A 26,817-nucleotide genomic window follows, 5' to 3' on the forward strand; every position below is an offset into this window, starting at 1 on the left:
TAGGGTGTAAAGATTAAATTTCCAGTTTTACTCATTTTATATTATTTTTTAAAAAATCTCTCTAATATGGATCATTTATTTTAGAATCCTAGTGTTCTTCTTATCAGACGAAAAAAATCAGTTATTAAAGTGGCTATGTAGTAACCTAGAACCATGATGACTTTGAGGATAATTTAATATACCTCACTCAATAACCAATCTCATCTTCATCTTAATTAACTTTAGCAATAATTTTTGAACACCCACTATGTGCTAAGCATTATATAAATGCTCCACATGTAATATCTCCTTTAATGTATTCTTCATATCAAACCATTTTACCTATGAGGAACTGACACTAAAGGGAGCTGAGTATCTTTTTCAAGTTGCAAAGATATCAAGTAGCATAGCTGGGATCCAAATCTGGGTATGAGTGACACTAGCCCCATGGGTTTCCCATTGTACTATACCACATCTCACAACTGTGCTGTTCTCTTACCTTTTGAGATGTTTAAAAAGAATCTGCATTGTATCTTGATTTGGCTTTGGCAACTGTCTGATCAGGTCCTTAACAGCAGCAACTCGATACCTTGGTTCTTGTTCTGAAAAAAAAGATAATACCAGATATTTTGCAGCCAATTCTTATGAAACTGAAAGCAATGACAAATTTTGGATGCTGATATTTGGTAATACACAGTGACATCTGGTGGTCATATTTAAAACAATCCATTGAAAAAACTTGTTTAAAGAAGAAAAATCAAACAGAATGTGATGGCTTAATCTGCCCAAAGGATTTTGAATATCTAGAAAAAAACTGAATGGAATTACATACTTACTAATTGCATTAACAAAATCATTAAAGTGATTAAATGTAAAAAGAGGTTCTGGTAATTCTCGAAAAAACATTTTGAGTGCTCCAGTGATGACATGAATATCTTCCCATTTACTATCATTCAAGTCCAATTTCTCATCTGAAAAAAAGGAGGAATAGGAAATTTTTAAAAATTGCTTTAAACCAATTCTAAAAGTTATGAGCAATGATTTTGGATAAAACAACAGGGAACATAATCTTACCATGGTTGACTGCAAATCTCAGCTTCTGGATCACTGCAAGGTTGCCACTTACTCTGTATATCCCATCGACAGCCAAACCTAAGAGACAGTAATAGTGTTTTTATGTTTACAGTACTTGTTTGCCTCTTCTGAAGATGACTATATGTCTCAGAATTTTTATTCATTAGTATTAGCCTAAAATCAAATGAGAAAATATTCTTCCTGTAAATGGCTTTTTACAGATGCTTAGCAGGGAGGAAGGGGTGGAGATTCACTCTGAATTCTGTTTTATAAACAGCAGTAATTTTACTTTATCACGTAGACTGTGGATCAGCTCAAGGATATCATTTTATTAATCTTTAAATATAACGATTAAAGATAAACTTCTGCAAAAACCTGGGGATAGTTCAAAAAGTAAAGGAAGCCAGTAGGTAAATCCATCCACCCATATTTTTGCACACAATTCTATAATGTAAATGCACATATCAAAGAACTCTCTTAAAAGTGTTTGTCATATTAAGTGCTTGTAATAAATAAGCTTAATACATGCCAACAACTAAAATAATGGTTCCACAGAAACAATGAGTAATTTGATAGTTTATTATGTTCTTCTGTATGTAGAAAAGGATCATTTGAAATTCACACGATTAAGTCTAAAAATTCCAGTTATGATACAGTCAATATATTGTTATGATTATAGTCAATACTGTTAATTTATATTAAAATTAGTATATTTTTAATGTTTAACCAAAATAGAGATGTTTAAGTTTTATTTTACAGAAAATGATATAAAAAGAACTTGTCTATTTAGACATTTTATAGTTGATTTAACAGTTTTAAAATGTCATCTCATTTTTACTATAACAGAAGAAATTTCTCTTAGTAAGTAAACAATATTATCAGATCTTCTACACTGTAAAATCATTTCTTAATAAATTAAGTTTCACAATCACTACCTTCTGCACTTTTAAGCAAATGCCAACTCCAAATGGTTTCAAATAATACTATACACTTAATTAACCATGAGTATTAAAACATTCAATAGAGGCCCCAAGAGGTCTTAATTTGAAACAGGTGCAAACATGTAAGTTTTTTGCGAACAAAATGCTTTTCTTAACATAAGATAAGAAACTTTTGGCTATATCCCTCCAAATCACAAAAATTCTAGAAATTTTGAAGGCAAAACAACTGACTGGTCTGCTTAACATAAAAAGAAAAAAATAAAAAAGTCATTCTCTTACCATGTTCTTCAACGTGTTCAATGCATAACTTCACAAACTTTGGCACTGTGCCATTCTCTCTCTGACACAGATTAGCAAGATTGGATCCAAATACCTGATCTGAAAGAGATTTACTTTAAAAAATGAACCACCTTACTAAAATTTAGTTCACAAGATGGCTAACCCATTCAGAGTGCAATAGAAAAATGCCAGACATCATTTACCCTGACCTAGGTATTTTTTTGACCGATACCCTGCCTACTTATTCTATTTCACATCAAACAAATTTCCTTCTTTACTAAACTCCATGAATACTGCAACTCATTCTTGCCTGAGAGCCTTTGTTCTTTCTATTCCCTTTTCAGAGAGCAATTTTCCCCCAAATTTGGCTCCTTCTCATCACTCCTGGTTTCAGCTTAAATGTCACCTGTGGAATATACTATAAAGCATATTTTTTCACAGAGCCTGGTTTTCCAAAGCCTTGCAGTTTCAAATATTGACCTTGCAGAGGACTGGAAATTTCCCTCAGGCTATAAATCTCTATTGCAAGATAAGGATTGTGGCACAGCAGGTTGCTGGCTCAAAGACAGATTAGTTACTGATTGTTATGTAAAGATACTGAGAAATTGCTATAGGAAGGAATGTTTGCTAAGATCAAGCTTGTGTTGACAAGACCACTTAATTGCCTTACTGGAATGTCATCTGGCTTGTTTCACTTAAAGTTACCAGCCTATACTGTTAAACTATAACCCCATCTATGTCTCTTCCTGTAACTTCCTGGTCTGGAAGATAAATGCAGGAAGAGAACCCCAATTCAGTGTTAATTTCCCAAGGAAGGGCTGCCTCTTGCTGGAGGGTCCTGGGAAAGTTAACCACTTCGAGGCTTCTCACTACTCGGAAGAGACAGGCTTTGAGAAATCCTTTGCGTCTCCGTCACCCAGGGGAAGTGGGGTGACAAATCTGCGGGGAGCGAAGCAACACAAAGCAACAGTCACCTCCTTAGAAAAATCTTCTGACCATCCTTATCTAAGATAACCCAAATCTAGTCGCGCTATACTTTATTACCATGTTATATTCATAGTATTCATCACTGTTTCAAAACATCTTATCTGCCTCCCACTTGAGTGTAAGTTTCACAAGGGCAGCAACTTTTTACTTCTTGAACACCTATATTCATAGCACCCAGGCTCATGCCTAGCACCTAGTAAATACTGGAATGTTTTAAAAACTATTAAAACAAGCATATGCATGCCCATTACGTGCCAACACTTGATTTCACAAAATATATTTCAAAGGCTGCTCTATTAATCTTTCAACCCAACACTTTTGAAATTCCACAGTAGTGCTAAACATGCAGGAGAACAAACACACAAAATATTTGAATAAGGTCATAAAGTGACAACAGTTTACATTTCTCAATGAAAAGACCTCGTGAACAAATCAGATGCAGTTTCTATTCATTTATGTACCAGGCTTTTAAGCTCTAAAACTCAACAGGCAAATTCACATGCTTTATTCAGGAGTACCTGTTTAACTCTCAAGGATGCTTTGCAAACATGTTCTGGTGATGGCCTTTGTTAGAAACTTCATATCAGAGATAGATATAATATATACACTATATATTACATTGCCTTTACCTTTATTTATGAATAAATGTCATTGTTCTGAGTCATTATTAGAAAATTTTACCTTTGGAATCAAAGATGCTTGTAAGAACTAAAGGTACATGTGATTTTAAAGAATATTTCTCTATTTGGAAAAGAACTAGTTAACACAATACAGTGCTTATACGTAATAAATATATAAATTAATTAGGAAAAAACACCTTATGCTAATTTTAAAATTATTTTAAATGAGAGCCAAAAGCAAACAATCAAAAATAAAATTATTTGTTCATTTTTTTCTTTCTACTTTATTAGTGTTAGTTTATTCAAAATTTCTAATTTCTTCTGATCTTTGCATCTCAAAACTAAAACTCTTCGTTGTCAGGACTTCTAAAAATCTGCCACCCCATCTCATCCATGTAGCTCCTCTGATACGAGATTTCTAAAAATCAGTTTAGTATTTACATATGTTCAATGCTTTTTTAAAATAAACTTCACATATACATTAAAAAATCTATTTTAATTACTCATGTCTTTTAATCACTGTAATTAAAAACTTAAAGAATAAAGAATGAGAACAGTTTCACTGTTTGGAAATCTATCAGTATTTAATTTGGAAGATCTTATCTCTGATTTTGGCCAACTTTCATTATTATAAACATCACTTCTACCTACCTTTAATATAGCCCTTTTCACGAACAGCTTGCAAAGTGGGGCGTCGTGTAAGAAACTTCTTCAAGTTTTTCTTTGTTTTTTTCTGTTCTGAAGAATCTATGCTAGATACTTTCATAGCTTAAGATAAATGAAAAGATATTAAGAATTTTGCAAAATAAAAACTTTTTTGAAAATAAAACAAAATAAAAACTTTTTTTCCACCTAGCACAAAATATATTAACCTCATATGTCAAAATCACAGTACAAATTCAGTTATTCTGACTTTAATGTGGTTTAAGAGTAACATGTGAAGAATCAATCTAACAGAGACCCAATTTCAAAGTTATAAACCAAATAAAACATTTCATTCTTACCACCAAAAACTGACCACAATGGGATCTTCTTTGGTATATGTGCCAAGACATTGCTAAATTATTCTAATTTATATACATTATTTCATAAGTGATACTAATCTTCTTGGACTCTCCATCAGTTTTAGAAGGTAAAATGACCATCAAAAAAAAAAATTCATAAAGCATAAAACAAACCAAAAAATCCCTACTCTTACTGAACTAGGAGTCTAGAGATAGTTATAGATGGAGATATATAACCATCATAATAAGTCTCATAATTATTTGTACTCTGAGCTAAGAATGGGACCACCTGGAAAATGTTCTACATTGCCTTTAGTTCTACTTCTTTTGTGGTTATTACAACAAAAATTCAAAAAATATATTTCTTAAAAACTATTTTGGGGGAAAGTTGAGAGCACAAGGAATATATTAATAAAGAATAAAAATTATCAAATTTTTATATGTTGACATTGCTACATGGTGACAATGTAAAAGGCCTAAATTCATGAGAATGTAGAAGAACAAAAGTAGAACTGATTTTCTCATCATTCAGTGGATTTGAAGGCCAAAAGCTCTCAATTAAATATGGGGATTTGTTAAAATAGACTGAATAAAATAGAGTCACAACTGATGACCTACTTAATGTAATTCACAAGGGGCCTGCATTAGAAAATGCTTTTCTTAAAATTGCCAGCGTTAGCTATGCTGCTTTCTGTATATGAGATTTGAAAATATGAATGCATGCATCTGTGCTAATGCACAGACATATCCTAGTCCAAAGACAGCTGCCAAGTATACAGTAGGAAATTATGGCACGTATCCTATGACTTTTGACTTCTTAAAGTATAAGATTCTATTCAGAATGTTAAATAGCAACTATATATTTTTGAGTCAATGAAGTTCAGCTTCCTAGAGGCCTCAACAGAAATGCACTAATACATTTTTTTCTCTTGAAGTATCACAATATCTTAAAATTAATATGACACCATAGGGATGCAAACCATGAGGTTGAAAAGTGGCAATAATGAGTTAAGAAGAAAAGAAAGAGTACTGAAACACTGAGATTGCAACTACTTAGTTAATCTCTCATAACTTTTTTGTAACATTGGAGATTCCACTCAGTTTTATATATTTAAAGTCTTTGAAAAGCTAAGAGAACAAGCTCACTCAAACCTTAGCAAAAAAGGGAAAGAACAACTTACAACGAAGCTTTTTAGGATCCTTCTGGTCCTTTTCTTTATCATGCTTTTCTATTCCTGGTGAATCTGGTACCTCCTCTTCAATTGCTTCATCGGTTTCTACTGCCTATTGGTTAGAGATTTCCCAAACACATGTTACTTCTAATATTACTTTAGTTTTAATACCTTAATTCTCAGAATGGCCAGTAATTAACTCTTCCAAAAGATTTTAGGAAACCAGTAGCATACAGTTTGTATGATATTTGGCAAATTTTAAAAAATATCTTTTTTCCCTTAAATGGCATTAATTTTGATTTCAAAAAAATATATATATATATATAATTTTTATAAAATATATATATATATAGCTGAAAAGTCATAGGATAGTGGGTTAGTACTGATGATGAGGCTCTCTTGCCTCATTTTGACCAACTGAGGGACAGTTAAAAGGTCAGGCTACATTCTATGGTGATAGGACATGATGCAGCTACGTTCAGTGACTATAGTATAAGACTTACACTCATGGATGTGACAATAGTATTATCTGCAACAACAGTATAAGACTTATACTACAGGAAGTTTCATACAGCAATGGCATTAAGAACAGATTGGTTGGAGATGAGATTAAATAAGGAAGACTGTTCAAGAGGTTACTCTTAATCTGGCATAAAGATATAAAGTCCTGTCCACGGTTTCAGGAATAAGTTAAAAAGAAGGGACAAGATTCAGAAAAAACATACAATATTACAAACTTAAAAGGAAGAATTTATATAGCTTCATGATTTATTTGTTAGAAGGAGTAAAGTTCCCTTATCTTTCGTTTCTGTCACTGATACGTGATCTTCAATGAGGAGTAATGTCCCCATATGGTGAGAGGTAAGAATACAGTATAAAAAAGCACAGCCCCCAGGTGCTCATTACTGCTTTTACTAACACAGCTTCAGATACAGGCACACCTCATTTTAATGTGCTTCACAGGTATTGCTTTTTTTTACAAATTGAAGGTTTGTGGCAACTCTGTGTCAAGCAAGTCTATCTGTGCCGTATTTCTGGCAGTATATGCTCACTTCGTGTCTCTGTGTCACATTTTGGCAATCCTCACAATATTTCAGACTTTTTCATTATCATTATATCTGTTACGGTGGTCTGTAATCAGTAATCTTTGATGTTACTATTGTAATTGTTTTGAGGTACTACGAACTGCATCAGTAAATGCCATGTGTGTTCTGCCTACTCCACCAACCAGCTGTTCCCTCACCTCTCTCCCTTTCCTCGGGCCTCTCTATTCCCTGAGATACAACAACATTGAAATTAGGCCAATTACTAACCCTACAATGGCCCCTAAGTGTTCAAGTGAAAGGAAGAGTTGCACATCTCACTTTAAATCAAAAGCTAGAAGTGATGAAACTTAGTGAGGAAGGAGTGTCAAAAGCCGACACAGGTTGAAAGCGAGGCCTCTTGTGCCAAACAGTGAGCCAAGCTGTGAATGCAAAGGAAAAGTTCTTGAAGAAAATTAAAAATGCTACTCCAGTGGACACACAAATGATAAGAAAGTGAAACAACCTTATTGCTGACATGAGAAAGTTTTAGTCATCTGGATAGAAGATCAAACTAGCCACAATATTCCCTTAAGTGAAAGCCTAACAGAGAGCAAGGCCCTAACTCCCTTCATTTCCGTAAAGGCTGAGGAGGTAAGGAAGCTGCAGAAGAGAAATCTGAAGGCAGCAGAGGGTGGTTCATGAGGTTTAAGGAAAGAAGCCATCCTATAACATAGAAGTACAAGGCAAAGCAGCAAGTGCTGCTGTAGAAGCTGCAGCCAGTTATCCAGAAGGTGGCTACATTAAACAACAGAATTTCAGTGTGTAGACGAAATGGCTTTCTGTTGGAAGATGCCATCTAGGACTTTCATAGCTAGAGAGAAGAAGTCAATACCTGGCTTCAAAGCTTCAAAGGACAGGCTGACTCTCCTGTTAGGGGCTAATGCAGCCGGTGACTTTAAGTTGAAGCCAATGCTCATTCACCATTCTGAAAATCCTAGGGCCCTTAGGAATTAAGCCAAATCTACTCTGCCTGTGCTCTGTCAATGGAACAACAAAGCCTGGATGACAGCACATCATTCCAAAAATCCTAGGGCCCTTAAGAATTATGGTAAATCTATTCTGACTGTCCTCTATAAATAGAACAACAAAGCCCAGATGACAGCACATCTGTTTACAGCATGGTTTACCAAATATTTTAAGCCCTCTGTTGAGACGTATTGCTCAGAAAATGAGATTGCTCAGACGTATTACAGCTCACTGACAATGCACTAGTCATCCAAGAGCTCTGATGGAGATATACTCATACAAGGAGATTCATGTTGTTTCCATGCCTGCTAACACAACATTCATTCTACAGTCCATGGATTAAAAGTAATTTTGACTTTCAAGTCTTATTATTTAAGAAATGCATTTCATAAGGCTATAGCTGCCACAGACAGTGATTCTTCTGATGGATCTGGGAAAAGTAAATTGACAACCTTCTGGAAAGGATTCCCATTCTAGATGCCATGAAGAACATTTGTGACTGATGGGAGGAGGTCAAAAGATCAAGAAGTTGATTCCAACCCTCATGGATGACTTGGAAGGGTCAAGACGTCAGTGGAGGAAGTAACTGCAGATGTGGTGGAAATAGCAAGAGAACTGGACTTAGAAGGGGAGCCTGAAGATGTGACTGAATTGCTGCAATTTTATGATAAAAGTTTGACAAATGAGGAGTTGCTTCTTATGAAGACAAAAGAAAGTGGTTTTTCACATGGAATCTACTCCTGGTGAAGATGCTGTGAACACTGGTGAAATGACAGAAAAGGATTTAGAATATTACATAAACTTAGTTTATGGCAGGATCTTGAAAGAGAACTGACTCCAGTTATGAAAGAAGTTCTGCTGTGAGTAAAATGCAATCAAACAGCATAGCATGCTACACAGAAATCTTTTGTGAAAGGAAGAATCAATCAATGCAGCAAACTTCACTGCTGTCTCATTTGAAGCAACTTCCACAGCCACCCCAACCTTCAGCAACCACCACCCTGATCAGTCAACAGCCATCAACATAGAGGCAAGACCCTCCACCTGCAAAAAGATTACCACTCACTGAAGGCGCAGATGATCATTAGCATTTCTAGGCAATAAAGTGTTTTTAAATAAAGGTATGGACATTGACTTTGTTAGACACAATGGTAGTGCATACTTAATAGACTATCGTATAGTATAAACATAACTTTTATACACACTGGGAAACCAAAAAATTCATGTGACTCGCTTTATTGTGGTGGTCTGGAACCAAACCCTCAATATCTCCAAGGTATGCCTGTATAAATCTGAGGGTTTTTTTTTATTGTTATATAAATAAAAAGAAATTTACCAGAAACACAAGGGTACTGAACACCTTCAGGTAGGTGGGGTGGTGGGGGAAAACAGAAATAGAAAAAAGTGCTAATGAAAAGACTACAGCTTCATTCATTTCATAATATTGCCTAGGACATTTTTCTACCAAATAGTACTATTTCTAACTCAGTCATTAAATAAATACTATGTAGTAGGCACTATTTGCGCCGCCTTCTTGAATTTTCTTTTTCAACCAGTGCCTAATGTGAACATTTCAAATACACTGGTGGCAAACGTTATATAAATGAGAACATTAAATCATTCACCGGCCTCTGGAGACTGCTAAATTGACCACTGTCTTTCCACCTCTGTCAAAATACACATACAAAAAGTGTCTTTTCACATGTAAATTGTTATCTGGATATACGATAAGCATTTAGAAAAACAAAAAGAAAAAAAGCTTTTTTTTCTTTTTAAAAGAAACACTTACCAGATTATTGATAGTACTACTAAGAACTTTAAACCAATCGTTAATAACAGTGTCATTATCGGACTGAATTAGCAGTTCTGTTCCCTGACGAGTTTTCAGCTTCAGAAAAAAGAGGGGGGAAAAAAGAGTATGGTTTGAGCTTTCAGCAAAATAAATGAATACATTTAATTCAAAGTTCACAAAACCACCAGTAGATCAGGTGACATGTTGAACAGTGATGAAAGGTTAAAGTATTACACAGCTATGAAATACCTTTTCTTTTAATATAAAATAACACCACTAAATTATTTTATAAAACACGAAGTTGTTTCCCATAATAAATTCTCAACAAAAATCTAATAATTTACAATCCCAAACTCCATCACAACAAATGCCATAAAACTTTCTGAAACTAGTTTATCATTTAAAAATAAGTTTAAGCATCAAAGCTGTACTATTCAAATCAGAATTGAAACGTAATTTGTATATAAAGGAATAAAATCTATGATGTTTTTACATAGCCTGATAAATTTTTTTCTCTCTGGTTAAAAAATAAATGTAGAAAAAAGAATATACGAAGGGTTAGATTTTCAATATTCCTACTTAATAAATATAATGGCATAGTACAAAGAGACGGCACAGACAATAAATGTCACATCTGTTTTGGGTAGAAATATTACTAAATTAAGTGTCAAATCATGAACTGAAGTAAGAATATATTATTCTACATGAAGGAAATAAATAATACATGTATAATCTCTTTGGTTCAAAGTTGCTTATACTTGATTGAGGAAGAATTTTGAGGCAGTGGTAGAAAGTATTACTTCCATTTTCTGGTTGATAACTGGTATTTTTTTTCCCCTAGAGGAGCATATGGCAATGTTCCCAAACAACACTCTGAGAGACATATGCCTCAAACATGGTTCCCCAGTTTTTTTTTTTTTTTTTCTGGCCAGTACAAGGATCAAACCCCAGACCTTGGTGTTATCAGCACCACATTCTAACCAACTGAACTAACCAGCCAGCTCTTCGGTCCCCCGTTTTAGGTTCACAGAAAAACTGACAAGAAAGTACAGAGATAGTCCATATACCCCTGCCTCCATACATGCATGGCCTCCCCATTAAACATCCCTATTAATCTATTTTTTAATATCAGATTTGGTGGGTAAAGGGAACCATATTCTTTTTGCTGGGGAAAGGCAGGATTTGTGAAACAAAGGCTTGTTATATATAGTCTGTTTTCCAATAATTTATGCAAATAAAGCTGGTTTTTACACAAGCCTTTTTTCTTAAATTTAGGATAAAAACTGACTTAATCACGGACTAGTTAAGGCTAGGCACAGTGAAAGACTATTTCCCAAAATAACTCAAAAACAGAACATCCAATTACTACAGTTAAGAATGTAAGTCATACTTAGAAAAAATTTATTACCTCAAATACATTCTTTTTGCTGGATTTATCCTTTGAAGCCATCTCAATCATCGCCCCTTTGAGGTCCACTGTGAACTCTGGTTTAGACTGATTACTCCCAAACTTCATTTTAGAAAAATGGAAAAACCTTTATGTGATATCCATGTATATGTATGTATTCAAAAAGAGTTAAAATCAATTTTATATTATTAACAATAAATCAAATAGGAAGCTCCCTCAAATTCTTCTTTCTATGAACATATAGAGTTCATAGAAAAGGAAATAAAATAGCTCAATTTCCATCATAATTTAAAAATATATAAAATAAAGCCACACTGAAATCTTTTTTCACTCATCAAAGTGGAAAAAAATCCAAAACTATGCTGGTGAGAATACAGACTACTAGGTGCCCGAGTGTAAGTGAGATGTAAATTGGAACAACTCCTGGAGAGGGAAAATTGGTAATATTATATTTGTAACTTTAAAACATAAGTATACTCTCTGTCTTAGCAGTTCTATTTCTTGGAATTTATCCTACACTAGATATGACTACATAAAACTACATGTTCAAAAAAGCAAGACAATGTTCTTATACAGAAAGGTACTTCAAACAGTTCATGGAAAGATTTGTATTATCTTTTAATTCTATTGTTCCAGGAACTTTGTGAAGTACCTTCGTATTCATAAATAATATCAGGCAGATATCAAGTTCATTTTCCACCTAATAAACATTCTCTAAAACTGATTTTGTGCTTTCAAGAGTTAGTTCCTTACAGACTATTTATGTTGTCAACAACTAACAATAACTTAATGAACTCAGAAAATTCTAAGCCCCATGTTCTTTTATTCGGCCATTGTTAGAAATTATAACTAGAGCCAGATGCTATAAAGCCACAGCAATTAAATGAGTAATTGTGAAAAGAAAAGATAAGTTGACGTGGATGCTTTGAGAAGAAAACTGACTCAGGGGGCTATAATATTTTGTTAACTAGATAGGAAGAAAGATTAGCAAATAGAAAATTTATGTTAAATACTCTGTATCTTGCCACCGTTTAACTTCTGTTTAGTCTGTTAACTAATAATAGAAAATAGCATTCCTATTGTACTGGAAGGTTTGGAATCTTAAAACCTCCAATGGCTGAAGAACTGTAATCTAAGGAACATAAAGATTTTTTATAAATATTTCCTATATTTGATACAGATATTTCATTTGCTGATACATTTTTAAGTCAAATTATACTAGCCTTTGGAAATGGATCTTACCCACCAACCTTGTGATAACTTATTCACTATTTGTAATGTCAATAACTACTTGTCAGCTTCACATTTAATAAATGGTTCAACTTCACCTGTTCCCTTTTACTTCATCTTTTCAGCAGTGCAGACTTAAATAACATATTTGTTATAACAAAACCATTAAGGAGTTATATGGGATTTATTAGTGGAATCAAGGCAAAATTTAGAATACTATATGAAATTTATTAGTGGAATAATAAAAATCACAATAAAAATTTTAACCATATTCTACAAAGACTGCCTTCTTATGTACCTTTTCATTCAAGTGACATTTAATTAACCACAAAGAAATATGATGAACATAGATAACTTCTTGAGCAGAAATGCATATCTCAAAAGTTATAAAACTTGAATATATTTAACAAAATGATAAAAATATTTAATTTGTCATCATTTTATTGTTCTGTAGATGGTTAGCTACAAGCTAAGATACAAATAACCACCCAAATAACATAAAACAACTAAATATTAACATAATGACATGACATGAAAAATGCAATCGATATGGTTGGTAAAATTTTTGTTTGTTATTTATTCTTTTCCAAAATCTAGTCCCACTTTTCCCTATCATAATCACCTTCCCACCAATATATTCAAGGCCAAAAACAAAAACAAAAAGTATTGTGGCAAGAGGCATGCAACAAGAACACATACAGTGACAGTTGAGACAGGATCAGACTTTACATATGCGACAGCAGGCCGACGACTGACAGAATTTTTCCAAGAAGAAAGCAGCGAAAGCAAGAGCTCAGAGACTGAGCCCTGTTGGCAGAATGACTTGATGGAAAAAAGGAAGAGAATGATGATGTCATAACAATGCACAATGGCAATATGACACATAAGAGAAAAGCACAATGGAACCAGATAGGACAAAACTACACACAAGCAAAGCTAAACTTCCAAATATTTTTGCAAAGGCCCTAGAATTTATCTCAGAATATATTCTGACTTTGCCATTATATTAATTCATGTTTTACTTTTAAGATGAATGCTTTATAGAATTTATCTTAGACTTGTCTTAGCCTACATTCACAACGGAAGACCTGAAGGGTAATACAGAGAAGTCACATCTGGCCCACCACCACCTTCTCAGCCCCCTGCTCAGAAATCCCTGGGATTCCTCCTGGTCACCTGCTGGATTTTGTCCTCTGATATCTCTTGCCAAGTGGCCCTACCATCTAACTTGTCTTCCCCTTCCTCTAAGATGGTGGTTCTTCCTCTAGGAGAGAGGCAATTTTGTCCTTCATGGGAAATTTGGCAACACTATGTTTAGTTGTCGCAACTAGAGGTGCGGGTGCTAGTCATCTGCTAAACACCTTACAACGCATAGGACAGCTCCCACAACAAAGAATTATCTGGCCAAAAAAAGTGACTATTTTTTAAAATCTGAAAGCACGTATAAATGAATGAATGGATAACTACTGATATTTGTGGAGGGATTTTTAAAATACTCAAGAGTATGATAAATGGTTCCTAAGAGGGAGCACAAGGTATATCTTGCAACACTGTAATGTTCGCTTGTCAGTCTGCCTCACTACTGCATAAGCTCTGAAGACAAAGGGCATGCTATTTATTTCTACACCCCCAAGCTTAACACAACACCCAAGACATAGCAGGCTCTTATGTCTGTTGAATAAACAAACAAACATACATACATTTCTACGGAGAAATGAGATGACAGAAAAACAACTATAAGTTTATGTTACTGATATAACAATCCAGTGGTAACTAGTATTTTCCAGAAAACAACTGGAAAGTATCTATGGAGAAAGAAAAGCTCACTAGATTTTTGGATGATTTAACACCTATGTAAAATTTATCTTATAAAGTGGAATTGCATGGAGCATATATGCATCTCATTTACTCAAGTTTAACTATCCATTCTCTGCAAAAAAAAGTAAATAGAAAGAATGAATGATTTAAAAAAAAAAATAGAACTTCCAACAGTGTGATGATTTTGCTCAGCATTCCATCAATGAGTACACGTCCTGGAGTGAGAATAAGATTTGAATGTGCTATTTCTTCAAATGGGTCTCTCAGGTTTTTGCACTGTGTGAATCTGATTTTTTAAGAACTACAAAGGTACTTCGAAAGCTCATGGAAAATACGAATCTTTCTATGAACTTTTGAAGAACCCTTGTATACTTCTCCTATAACGTGGCCTCTTAACATAAGCTATTACTAAACTCAACTGAAGAAAAAGCTCTCTCTTCCAACACCAAAGGAAAAATTGGGTCTGCTAGAGATTGCCTTCAACATAGCATCTTCCTGAGGGATACCCAAGAGCAGCCTTCACTACCGGTGATTTTTGTCTGTTGGGCTTATATGCTAGCCTTAGAATTTCATCCTCAGATAAGATGTAATTCACACTGTATAAACAGGATACATTTTACCTACAATAGACCTAGTTGGTGATTGAGGAAAAAAACAAGAGTAGAATTCTTTCAAATACTTTTGAACAATTCTAATTCCAGAGTTAAGGAGCATCTTACATATTTCACCAAATTCTGATAGTTATGAAGGTTGTATATGCCAAAATACATTATACACACACATACTTTTTATTTAAATAGTCTTATTTGCTTTTACTTAAGGCCATTTGAATTAGCTTTCATTCCCTTAATGGAATGGGGAAAGCAAGGTAGTCTGAGGTTTTAAAATTAGCCATAAAATAAAAAATAAGAATTGACTATATAACCATTTTACCATATCCTGAATCTATTTAGTCTTTATTGAGACTATAAAATTCAGTGTGGCTGTGTTTTATTTAATTATGCCTATCTGAAATGATTATATTATTAATGATATAATAATATTAATAAAATTTCATTTAATGGCAACAATTCAAATAGTGAATCCCTAAAATTAAAAATTCATTAAGAATTTTATAGTTTCGAAATTGGCTAGCTCAATGAATTTTAAACTATGTTTCCGCTACTGCCACGTGGTAACACAGTAGCACAACTTTGGCCTATAAATAGAACTACCTCACATCCTTTGTCAGTATTAGTTTTGATTATGACTTCCGAGTTATGTAAGGTCTTCTAGAGTGAAAACTTTAAATCAGATGCAATCATCTTGTTGTTCTAATGATTATATACTGGGGTACTTATTTAACATCTTTAAATTTAAGGAGCTTTCCTTTTCTTCAAATTCCACACAAACCTGCCTATCTAAATGATTCCTCTCTGTCTACTTGCTTTATCTGTACATAACACAACTTTCAATCTTTAAGTACCAGTAATTATCAAATAAATGACATTATCCACCTTTCTTCAGGTACTCTTTTATTACTTTTTAATCTCTAATTGCTTTTTCATTCCTTTTCTTTCATTCACTTTCTTCCCTCAATTTCAAATAAAAGTTGAGCCACAAGTAGGAAGGAAGAAATAATTATACAGTCTTCTAGAAATTCATCAACACAAAAAAGCACCACATGCTTCATTTACCTTGGTGGGGGTAAGGGGACAGGGAGGAAGGAGAAAGGTATAATTATCAAACTACTTTAAATCAAGTAGCACCAAAATTTCAGTCTTTTAATATCAAAGTCTATCACAGGTCATTTCCACTGTACTGGCTGAACAGAGAGCAAATCAAAGGATTAATAATGCAAAACAAAAAAAGTTCTAGAATGTTCACATTTGCGCTCAATCGATGTGGATCTTAGGTGGCCCTATCAGAGTAGTGGAGGACTAATGCTCTGTGCCATTCATGGTTTAGAACAGTGTTACAAGGCTGCATTGTGAATGTGGATGACTAAAATTTGCTTGCGTTTTGCATTTGGGTTTCTCTTTTATCAAACATAAAATCCATAGATCCTGTGTTAACTTTGAAGGAAGTCAGTAATTGTAAGAAAATATTTGTTAAGGTACAATATGAAGACAGAGCAAATACACTTAGAATAATTCATTTTAAACTTTTGAGCACTGACACTTCAAACTCAATTACCAAAAATTTTTATAAGTATTCAGAGCATGGACTCTGGAGACAAAATGCCAAAGTTCTAAACCCTGATCTGCCATTTAGTAGCTGTAAAACCTTGAGCAAATTACTTAACTGTTTTACACCTCATTTTCTCATCTGTGACAGGGGAAGGGGAGAAGAAAAACAAGAGCTATTCCACAATTAAGATAATATATACATAATCCTATGTACTTAGACAACACCTGACACATATTAAGTTTTCAAAGAATGGTAGCTATTATATGTTATGAATTATAATTTCTAGTATTTGTGTTACAAATAACCATGCAGTAACATGAGGGTACTTCAAAAAGTTTGTAGAAAAACATAACTAAAAGATAATACAAATCTTACCATGAACTCTTTGAAGTATCCTCATAATAAACACTCAAATACACAAAAAGCTTCGAAATCCCATAAGTAATGGTGATATCTCTTTTTGTTCTAAAAGCTGGCTGACATAATACACAGACATCAACACCTGAGTCACTGACCAGTATCCAAGGGTCAGCTCACATTTCAAGGTGGGGCTTACCATACTACTGCTTATTTTCTGACTAAATATCTGAAATAGCAATTAAAAATACAACAAAACTTTAACATTCTGAAAATGAATCAAGAAATGCATTTGTTCTATAATGCTCACATAGTAAGCCCACCCTTCACAGTTCAATGGATAAAGTGGAATCTGTTGATTTTAATAATACAACTAATTAGACTATTCTACTTAGTCCTCTTCTTTCTCTTATGACTCATAATGCATCTTTAAGAAAAATTATTTATTTTTACTTGTACACCACCTGTAACTAGAAGGACTCTGGAAATTACTTCCTGAAATCCAGGTACAATACCATCCACATAATTTAAATTATATAAAGCCTCCAAAGAGAAGAAATACTTACCCAACTTGTGCTACTTCCTTGAGTTTTGGTAAAAAGTAAAGATGAACCCTGCAATACTGCCCAAGAAGACAACCAGTTCTTTCTGTAATTATAAAGATGACCAATTAGATCTCCACTATCCAGTTCTTCCAACCAAATTTCAAAACTTAAAACTTACTTAGCTGTTATCAATGTTATATACAACTTAGTCATTATCGACATTCTAATTGTTTTTATTGGAGATTATGATGCTAATGGAATTTACAGTCATTTTACGGTCATAACCTGATAATGAAGGCCCCAAAACAAAGTTAATTGGAACTTATAAGTTATCAGAATAATGATGAATGATATAGCTAATTACATTCACATGGATCACGCTGTGATCAAGGACGCTAATTTAAACTCACACAAATGCAACACTGTATTTGGCAAGAATTCTCATTCACAATTAAAAAATTACATGCTAAAAATAAAAAATAAAAAATTACATTCTTATCTTACCCACCTAATAATTTATAGATACAGACTGTTTTATATTTCTTGGTTATCTCCCTTCCTCTAATAGGGCTGCACTAGACAGGCAGTAGATATTAATCACATTATAAATATACCATACATTATACACTGATTGACCACTGAGGTTACTAAGATGAGATTTAAAAATTTTTTTTTTCTAAATCACAAAAGGAATACATATACCTAAGAACTCTGCATATAGAAATGCATAAAGGAAAAGGCTCCACATTTCTTCTCCTTCAGTCTACACTCCAGAGGTAACCAATGTTAAGAGTTTGGTATAATTTGGAGGTTTTAAAGAAATGGTCCACTTATCTACTGTCCTATCTCCACATACATAGGTAAGGACTCACACTGAATATGCCATTGTCAGTGTTCCTACTGAGAACTTTAAAACTGATTAATGTTATACCCCGGCCAGATACCACTCAACTTCCCTCTTCACTATCTTTAATTCTGTATTAGAGATTTTTGCTTAAATGTTTCTCTCCCATTGGAGATATAAAGTACTTAAAGGCAGACAGTGTTGTATTGATTTTTGTATCTACCTCAAGCTAACAAAGTACTTTTCAACCGGCAGGTATGGATCAGTGTTTGCAAACAGAAAAACAAATTAAAATTACCTTTATAAGAGGACTCAGTTGCTGGGAGGCTAAAATGAATGTCAAACCTACTACTACAAGAATTTATTAAGGCTCTCCCTATAGCCAAACATATAGCCAGTTTTGTGAAGACTGTATAGGCTCTCGAAAAAAAGGTTTTCAGAACGCAGAATTTAATATCTATCAGTTAAACCTACTTTATTATTTTTTTACTTTATATGTCCACTTGAACTTCATGGATTAAGAGAAGTGAAATAAAGTTTACTACTAAACTTCTATTTTTCTATTCAATTCTCATAGTTTTTGCTTATGACTGTTAATGCTATTTTATTTGGTGAATGGCTATTCCTCATGATTAGACCTTTATTGTGGATTTATCTGCAATGCTTTATCATTTTAAAGTTCCTTAATGCTTTTCCCCATGTACTGAACTTGTCTGATATTAAGATCCCTATTCTTACTTTCTTATTTCTCGCCTTTGACAAGCTTTATTTATTTATTTTTTAAACTTTTCTAAGTCATTTTTAGGTGTTTCTTTTGTATGTAATGTTTAGTCAGGTTTTGCATTATGCTTCAGTCTGAGCAACTTTTTCTTTCAACAGAGGAGTCCATTTACACTTAATGATACTGACATGATAGATACATTTAGTGCTTGTTCTGTCATCATTTTACTATATTTTTATTTTATTATTACGTTTTTATTATATCTTAGATCTTAGATCTCAAGGTATTTTGGATTTATTTTTATTTGTAAATTTATATTATAATCAGTTTTCTATTTCTTTAGATACCATCAACTGACTCCCTACTACAGAAAATGCTTAAATTAGCATATTTCCACTTTAAATAAACTTTTTAAGTTGTTTTTTCATGAAACCCAATTTTTTTTTCCTGAAAAAAAGACTGTGTGGTTATTCAGACCTGGGTCAGACAATATCTCCAAAATAAATGAAGTGAGCCTGTCACCTTAAAATTTAAAAAAAATAAATAAAAAGGTAGTATTTGTTGACAATAAAAATTAAAGCTTTCAACAAAATGGGTGAACCTCAGGGAGTTTACAGTAAATGAAATAAACCAGTCACAAAATCATACAAATAATCATATGGATGAAGTATCTAACGTAGTCAAAATCCTAGAAATAAAAAGTAGAAAGGTGGGAAAAAGGGAAGGGTTGGTGAAAGGGGAAAAAGGGTAGAGGGAAGAGGGAATTTAGTGGGTACAGAGTTGCAGTGCTCCAAGAGAAAAAGTTCTAGAGATCACTGCCCAACGATGTGAATATACTTAACATCACTGTGCTGTATACTTAAAAACAGTTGATGACAAACTTAATGTTAATGTTATGTGTTTTTTACCACAATAAAAAAAATTAAAGTTTACAAACAGAAAGCAGGATTTTGGAAAACCTGGCATCTGCTGCTGTGAATATGACAATTTCCCAAAACTCATTAGACTTTTCTGATATGACAGATTTATGATTCTTCAATACTATAAAATGTGTAAACATTTGCAAAATGAGCAAACTTAGTAAAACCGGTATTTTCCAAATAACCTGCAAAACAAAATTATGCAAAGCTTCATTCAAGTGCCACATAGACCAACGGCTTTTAATGAAATTGGATATGAAAAGTTCATTAATAGTTTCTCAGAGTCTTCACTGCAACTAACCTTCAAGAAACTACCATTTGGAGAGTTCTGGCATAGCAGAAAAATATGAACAATTATCTGAAAAGGCTAGTAAAACATTCCTCCCTTTTCCAGCTTTAGCTGTATAAAGAAGGATTTTTTTCATATACTTCTACCAAAATAATATGTCATAACAGACTGACTACAAGCAGAGGTGAGAGTTAAGCTGTCTTCCATTAAGCCAAATACTAAAGATTTGCAAAAATGTAAAACAATGCCTCTCTTTTTCTTTTAGGAAATATAGGAGACTTTCTTCATACAAATATTATTCATGTTAATTTGTAAAAGGTTACTTTTAAAAGAATTAATAAATATTCTTAAAACTTCTATTTTAATTTCTCACAGTAACTCCCCATAGGTATGACCTATATAGAAAAAAACTCTTTGGAATGTTCAATAATTTTTAAGAGTTTAAATGGGTCTTCAGATCAAAAAGTTGAGAACCAATATACAGGATATTAAAAGACTACTTTGCTGAACTATGTAAATAAACTTTAAGATGATGAAATGGGTGATTTTCTTAGAACATAAATTACAAAAAGTATTGTCAAAGACTAATTAATACAGGAAAAACAACAACCAAGAAAACAGAGAAAATGGCTAAAGGGCTATCTCTACCACACATGCACAAAATGGAGAAACAGGAAAATAATGACCCAGTTTGCAAGTTAACTCTACTAAGAAACTCATAATTGCACTATTTGTAAAGTTATTTCAGAGCACATGAAAAACTTCCAAATACCAAAATCTGACAGACAGTTCAATTAAAAGCAAACCTAAAATACTCCAGTATATGTAATTTAAATTTTACTCTTAATTAAACAGGCTGATCTCACTTTGACCATAAAACCACAGCATTTTAGCAGTTTTTAAACCTGAAGGAGATGCAACTTGTTTTATAAATAGTTAATTTTCTTAATTCATTAGGAGGTACTACACATGAACCAAAAACTCTATCAACCCAATAGAAAAACAAAGGGCATAAACAGACAATTAAACAAAAAAGAAGTACAAAAGGCTCATGATACTCTACCCCACTAAAAAGGAATGCAAATAAAAATACCATTTTCTCTCTAATCTCTATTGGCAAAGATAAAAAATTTGACAACATATTAAACTGGCAAAAGGTGTAGAGAAATGCATTGCTATTGGAGGCAGAAACTGATTCAGTATCTTACAGCACAATTTGGAACATTCTTTCAAAACGATCTTGCATACATATGGCCTAGCAATTCCACTTTTGTAAAATTTATTCTACAGGTATATTTACCTACTTGTAAAATGAACTATGCCAGATGCCAACTGTAATACTGTTTGTAATAGCAAAAGCTGTAAACATTCTAAATGTCTACTAATGCACAGGCATAAACACTTGCAAATAAATAATGGTTAAATAAACTATAAAACAGCTGTGTAACATACAACTATGCAGCAGTTAAAAACAATGTGGCAGCTCTATACGCAATGAAATGGAACCATCACCAAAAGACCACATTTAAAAAAGTAATCTACGTACATACAAACATGTAGATAGATAGATAGATAGATAAGATAGACAGATAGATAGATAGATAGATGATCGATCGATCTCATATCTCTGGAGGGAAGCACTAGAACTCATGAGACTTAACACTGGTTGCCTCTGGGGAGGAGAACCTGGCCAGGTGAATTTCTTTTTACTCAATACTTAGTGTACCTCTGTTATTTACCATGTGCATTTATTGCTTACTGAAAAAAAAAAAGAAAGAAAATAATATTAAGAGAAAGCTAATGCTTCCTCAGAATCCCCTGCCTTATCTCTTGCATTTAGTATTACTTAAGAAATATGTCAAGACAATGGAAAATTTTCACCCATTTCATGATAATCATATATATATTATTATATTACAAATATAAGATTGGAAATTCTTCTGAACCTTTTAATCATTTCTAATAAAATATAATTATATTCATAATTTTAATCTGTTTCAGTCAATGAATCATGTAAGAACACTAATGATCTATGTACTTACCGAACCTTTTTCCCATTTTCAGTAATTTTTGTTACATTTAATAGTCCGTATTTCTCTTGACCCTATGGAACAGAGTAACACTGTTTACACATCATTCATATATAGGTCTAAGTTCTTATATATGACTGAACCAAAATAGTATGGTACTCTAAAAATTAGCCTAAAAAAAAGATTAGTCAGTATGTAACATGTTTAGTTCTAGAGTACATTAAGAATATAATTTTCCCCACACGTCTGTATAGTTATTTTTAAGTAATTTTATAATTAAACACTTCCTCTCTTAAGTCACAGCAGCCATCAGTACTATGCTATCAAATTAGATTTCCAGGGCCAGCCCAAGTCTCACTTGGGAGAGCGTGGTGCTGACAACACCAAGTCAAGGGTTAAGATCCTCTTACCATTCATCTTTAAAAAAAAAAAAATTAGATTTCCATATGAACAAGGCAGCACCAGAAAAATAATTTATGTCTTCCTGTTTGTAGAAAATGATACACTATAATGATAAATACTACAAAAAAGGAACTATTTATTTGGCTTATATTTTACAACTACATAATTTGAAACTTATTCAGTATACTAAACAATTTTGTCAGAATGTAAAAATAACTGGGTAGAACAAACTGTATTTAAAAAACTACTCAAAAGTAACTGGTCCTATGCATAGAACTGGCATAAAAAACTCAATACAGTATGTGCTTCATTAACCATATTGTCAGATGCTGAGCTGGGCTTTGTACAAAATAGATTTATTAGCCAGCTGATGTCAAAAATAGTGACGCAAGCTTTATCATCAAACTCTATGAAGGCAAAAGCCACTGTACTAAAGATAATTTTATCTTAACATTCTTCCACTTGGAAGTAAAGAAGCCCTTTCTCACTGCTTTAGCTTCCTATATTCGAATAAATTTAATCAAAAAGAGTTCATGTCGGGCCGAGCCCGTGGCGCACTCGGGAGAGTGCGGTGCTGGGAGCGTAGCAACGCTCCCGCCGCGGGTTCGGATCATATATAGGAATGGCCGGTGCACTCACTGGCTGAGTTCCGGTCACGAAAAAAAAAGACAAAAAAAAAAGAGTTAATGTCTATAGTAACCATCGACATTAGTAAACACTGGATGTACATGAGACAATTTTCAATTTTAATTCAACTGAAACACACAGACACACGAACACACTCACCAAAAAATGGAAATCCCCAATTCAGAATTTATTTCTGACTATTTAACTGATTCCTCAGCTATATTTTTTCAATGTATTTTAATCAGGAAACAAATCTTTTTGTATGGGAGATAAACATAATATTGAGTATTTTCTCAATAACGTCTACAAGATAATGTTTGAAAGTTTTGTCTGATCTGATTAAAAACCTCAATCTATAGACAAAGCTGACAAACTGTTGCGTTAACTAACATTTCTGGTGTACTGGAAACTTGGGAAATAACTTGTTATGAAGTTTTACTGTAATTTTTTCATAAAGTATAGCTTAGATTTCCTCAGATATGCAAGTTTGATACTTTTCATAAGAACTCTGTTGCCTCTTAACAAAAACATCAATTACACAATTTTAAGTATGCACAAGATGTTAAATAAGAACATTCTCAATTTACTGTTCCCCTGTCAGAAGCAGGAAAAAAAGGAACTTTCAATGATATGGGAACAGGTAACAACATTCATCTGAGTGGATGGGCCCTGGTAACATGAGGTAGGAAGCAGAGGAATTGGAAGGGCAGAGAAATGAGAATTAAGCCCATAAAAAATGTCACAGCTTGAATTGTGTTTTTTTAAAAAAAAAAAAAAGGCAGAGGCAAGAAAGAAATAGAGGCATTAAAACAGGAAGAAAAATGGACAGACTAGCAGCAGTGACAGCCTAAGCCTAAGAATGAGAGTGAGAGTCTAAAACAGGGGTTCTTACCTGAGTCAATGGATGAACCGAAACTGTTGCAGAACTGTGCACGTACATGCATTGTTCAAGGAAAGGGTCCAGAACTTTCAACAAAAACCTCACAGGGATCAAGACCCAAGTACTAATGTTCTAAGTATTAAGCATGCTAACTCGGATGTAAGAACAAAATTTGCCACAACCGAAATGTACAAATACAAAAAACAAGTACCATACAATGTGGTAAGTGCTATGAGATTGGTACACCTAACTCGACCTGGGAGAGAAAGAAGGAAATCAGAGAGAGCTTCCTGGAGAGGCTGACACTTGAGCTAAGGAACAGGAGTTAGCTAAATGGAAACAGTACAAGGTAAAAATAAACAATATAAAGGCACGGAAGCTAAGGAGAGTGTATCATATTTGAGGGCCTTTAAGTTCCCTCAGCATATTACATGAGGTGCAGTACTGAGAAATGAGGCAGTGGAAAGAATGAACTAAGAAAGGGTCAAACGACTAGAAACCAACTAGAATATTACTCTAATAACTGCTTTAATGAAGATTAGCAAATTATAGTTAAATTTGGACCAGAAAGATTATAATAATATTATCCTATCCTAATAAGGCATGAAAACAATTCCATTAAGTAATCTGGGGAAAATTTCACAAGTTCACAATCATTTTCTGATCAATGTTATATTCATTTAGTAAAATGGGCATTTCCCAATTTAGGCTAATGATTATTATATACCAGAATCAATACAGTCCATAAAAACCCTCATCTTCAATTAATCATGTTATAATCATGTAAAATAATTACATTTATTACATGATTATAAGATTATTCTTTAAGATTAAAGAATAAGATTCTTTTAATACAGAATAAGTAAACTTGCACAATGACATAGTGCTGAAAAAGAACCAGTGTGATGAAACAGATAAATAAACAGAGACAGAAAGCAGACTAGCGGTTACCAAGAGCAGGGGAAAGGGGGGAGGGTGAAATGGTGAGTGATTGCTTAATGGGCATGGGTTTCCTTTTGGGATGATTCTGTTACTAGACAGAGGTGACAGGTGCACACATTGTAAACATACTAAATGCTACTGAATTTAAAATGGTAAATGGTTAATTTCATGTTAGGTGAATTTCACCTCAATAAAAAAAAATTGTAAAGAGCCGGTGTTATTAAAAAAAACCCTAAAACATTCGAATTATATTTTTTAAAAAGGCCTTAGAATAGTAATGTTCAATGAAAAGAATTAGCAATTTGTCCAACATTACTCTGCTTAAAGAAAGTCTTGAAATGTCCTTTTCTCCAAAATGGTTAACACATTTTAATACCATAACTGGAAATACAAGGTCAAAAGCCCAAGTGTCAAAATTACATATTCTAAAACTTTATTCAATGTTCAGTAATAGGGAATTTTAAAATGCATATTATCATAGTTATATTGGGAAAAATAAAGAATAGCTTCTTAGAACAACCCACAAGAGCCTGTTTAATCCACACTGCAGTCATATTGCAGAAAAACGTATTATTAATTTTTTTTAAATGTATATACTGCCTATTCCAAAAAAGGGTTTGAAGAAACTACAAAAATAATAATGCATTTGAAAATTGGAAAGCATAAGAAAAAAATTAACATGTTTAAAATTTATATTAAGGGATCGAATTTTAAATCTGGTTTATTAAAAAGAGATCAAAGAGGTAGATGGGCAATTTGCAGATTTTTAAAGGTGATATCAGGTGGCTAACACTGGTTATGATATCATTTTCACTTCTAAATTTACAGCTTCCTTTTTCACTAAGTCTTTATACCAACCAGATTTTAACTCACAAAGAAAAGAGGGGGAAAATATCTCCTTGTAACACTGAATACGAGTGGGAAACAGAGGCAAGACTACATAGAATCAGAGCAAGTGGAAAAGAGGGACCAGAGGGCAGAGGGAAAGAAGAGAAGTCAAAGGAGAAGGAAGACAGCATGGAAGAGCAGCACTCAGGACAGAAAGGAACACTGTTGAGGTGAAAACAGAATGGTCTCTGGTGGAATTAACATAGCTGTTCACTTCTTTCACCTGAAGTTTTTTTTGGGGGGTGGGGGGGATAGAAACACTGGTTGGCAGCTCCCTGTATGACCGTACCGTGAGTCCAGGATGGCCTAGCTCCTGTCAAACTTCAGAAAATGGATAAATGGATGGAAAAATAATTCACCAACAGTCCATTGTAACTGCATGTAGAACATTTACAAATGCATGTTTCTAGGACTACCTAGAAATTCCCTTTGATCAAAATGTAAACAAAGTATAAAAGATCCTTCTAGGAATTGTATATTATCTATATTTAAAATAAGTTAAAGAGGGCTTTCTGCTCTTTCCTAGATGAACTGACAGACTGAGTATTGTAGTAACCATGCCATAGATTCATATAGTAATTCTTGCCAAAACCACTAAAATCATGCTCACTTTGATCTTTATATACTGTTCATGTACCCAGTACTGTGTTAAATAATACAAAAGATAAAAAGTAGAAATATATAATCCCCATCTATCCCTTATTTAAACTCCCTAAAGGAGTTGGAGCCTAGTGGGCAGACTAGGAGTACATGAAATAACCTGCACTTACTCAACGCAGTGGGTGACCTGGGAATTCAGAAACTGAGACCATTAAGATGCCAGGTTAGTGTGACAAGGCCTCCTAGAA

The 26,817-nt window shown here is 33.4% G+C and overlaps 1 protein-coding gene across 3 annotated transcripts in view; it reads right to left on the minus strand.

Annotated features, from left to right (window-relative positions):
* Positions 1–26,817, minus strand: part of ARHGAP12 (Rho GTPase activating protein 12) — a 118,576-nt gene that overhangs the window by 2,577 nt on the left and 89,182 nt on the right. For 2 of the 3 annotated variants that reach the window (XM_063098835.1, XM_063098834.1), the window contains 10 exons: positions 22,243–22,304; positions 17,448–17,529; positions 11,308–11,409; positions 9,897–9,995; positions 6,066–6,168; positions 4,532–4,648; positions 2,274–2,372; positions 1,054–1,131; positions 816–950; positions 479–581 (listed from right to left, as the gene is read on the minus strand). In XM_063098835.1, the coding sequence (XP_062954905.1) occupies positions 479–581; positions 816–950; positions 1,054–1,131; positions 2,274–2,372; positions 4,532–4,648; positions 6,066–6,168; positions 9,897–9,995; positions 11,308–11,409; positions 17,448–17,529; positions 22,243–22,304 (980 nt within the window). Of the gene's footprint in view, positions 1–478; positions 582–815; positions 951–1,053; positions 1,132–2,273; positions 2,373–4,531; positions 4,649–6,065; positions 6,169–9,896; positions 9,996–11,307; positions 11,410–13,236; positions 13,360–17,447; positions 17,530–22,242; positions 22,305–26,817 lie in introns of all 3 variants that reach the window. The other variant, XM_063098836.1, reaches the window with a different exon arrangement.

Source organism: Cynocephalus volans, chromosome 6 (genome assembly GCF_027409185.1).
Source record: "Cynocephalus volans isolate mCynVol1 chromosome 6, mCynVol1.pri, whole genome shotgun sequence".
NCBI lineage: Eukaryota > Metazoa > Chordata > Mammalia > Dermoptera > Cynocephalidae > Cynocephalus > Cynocephalus volans.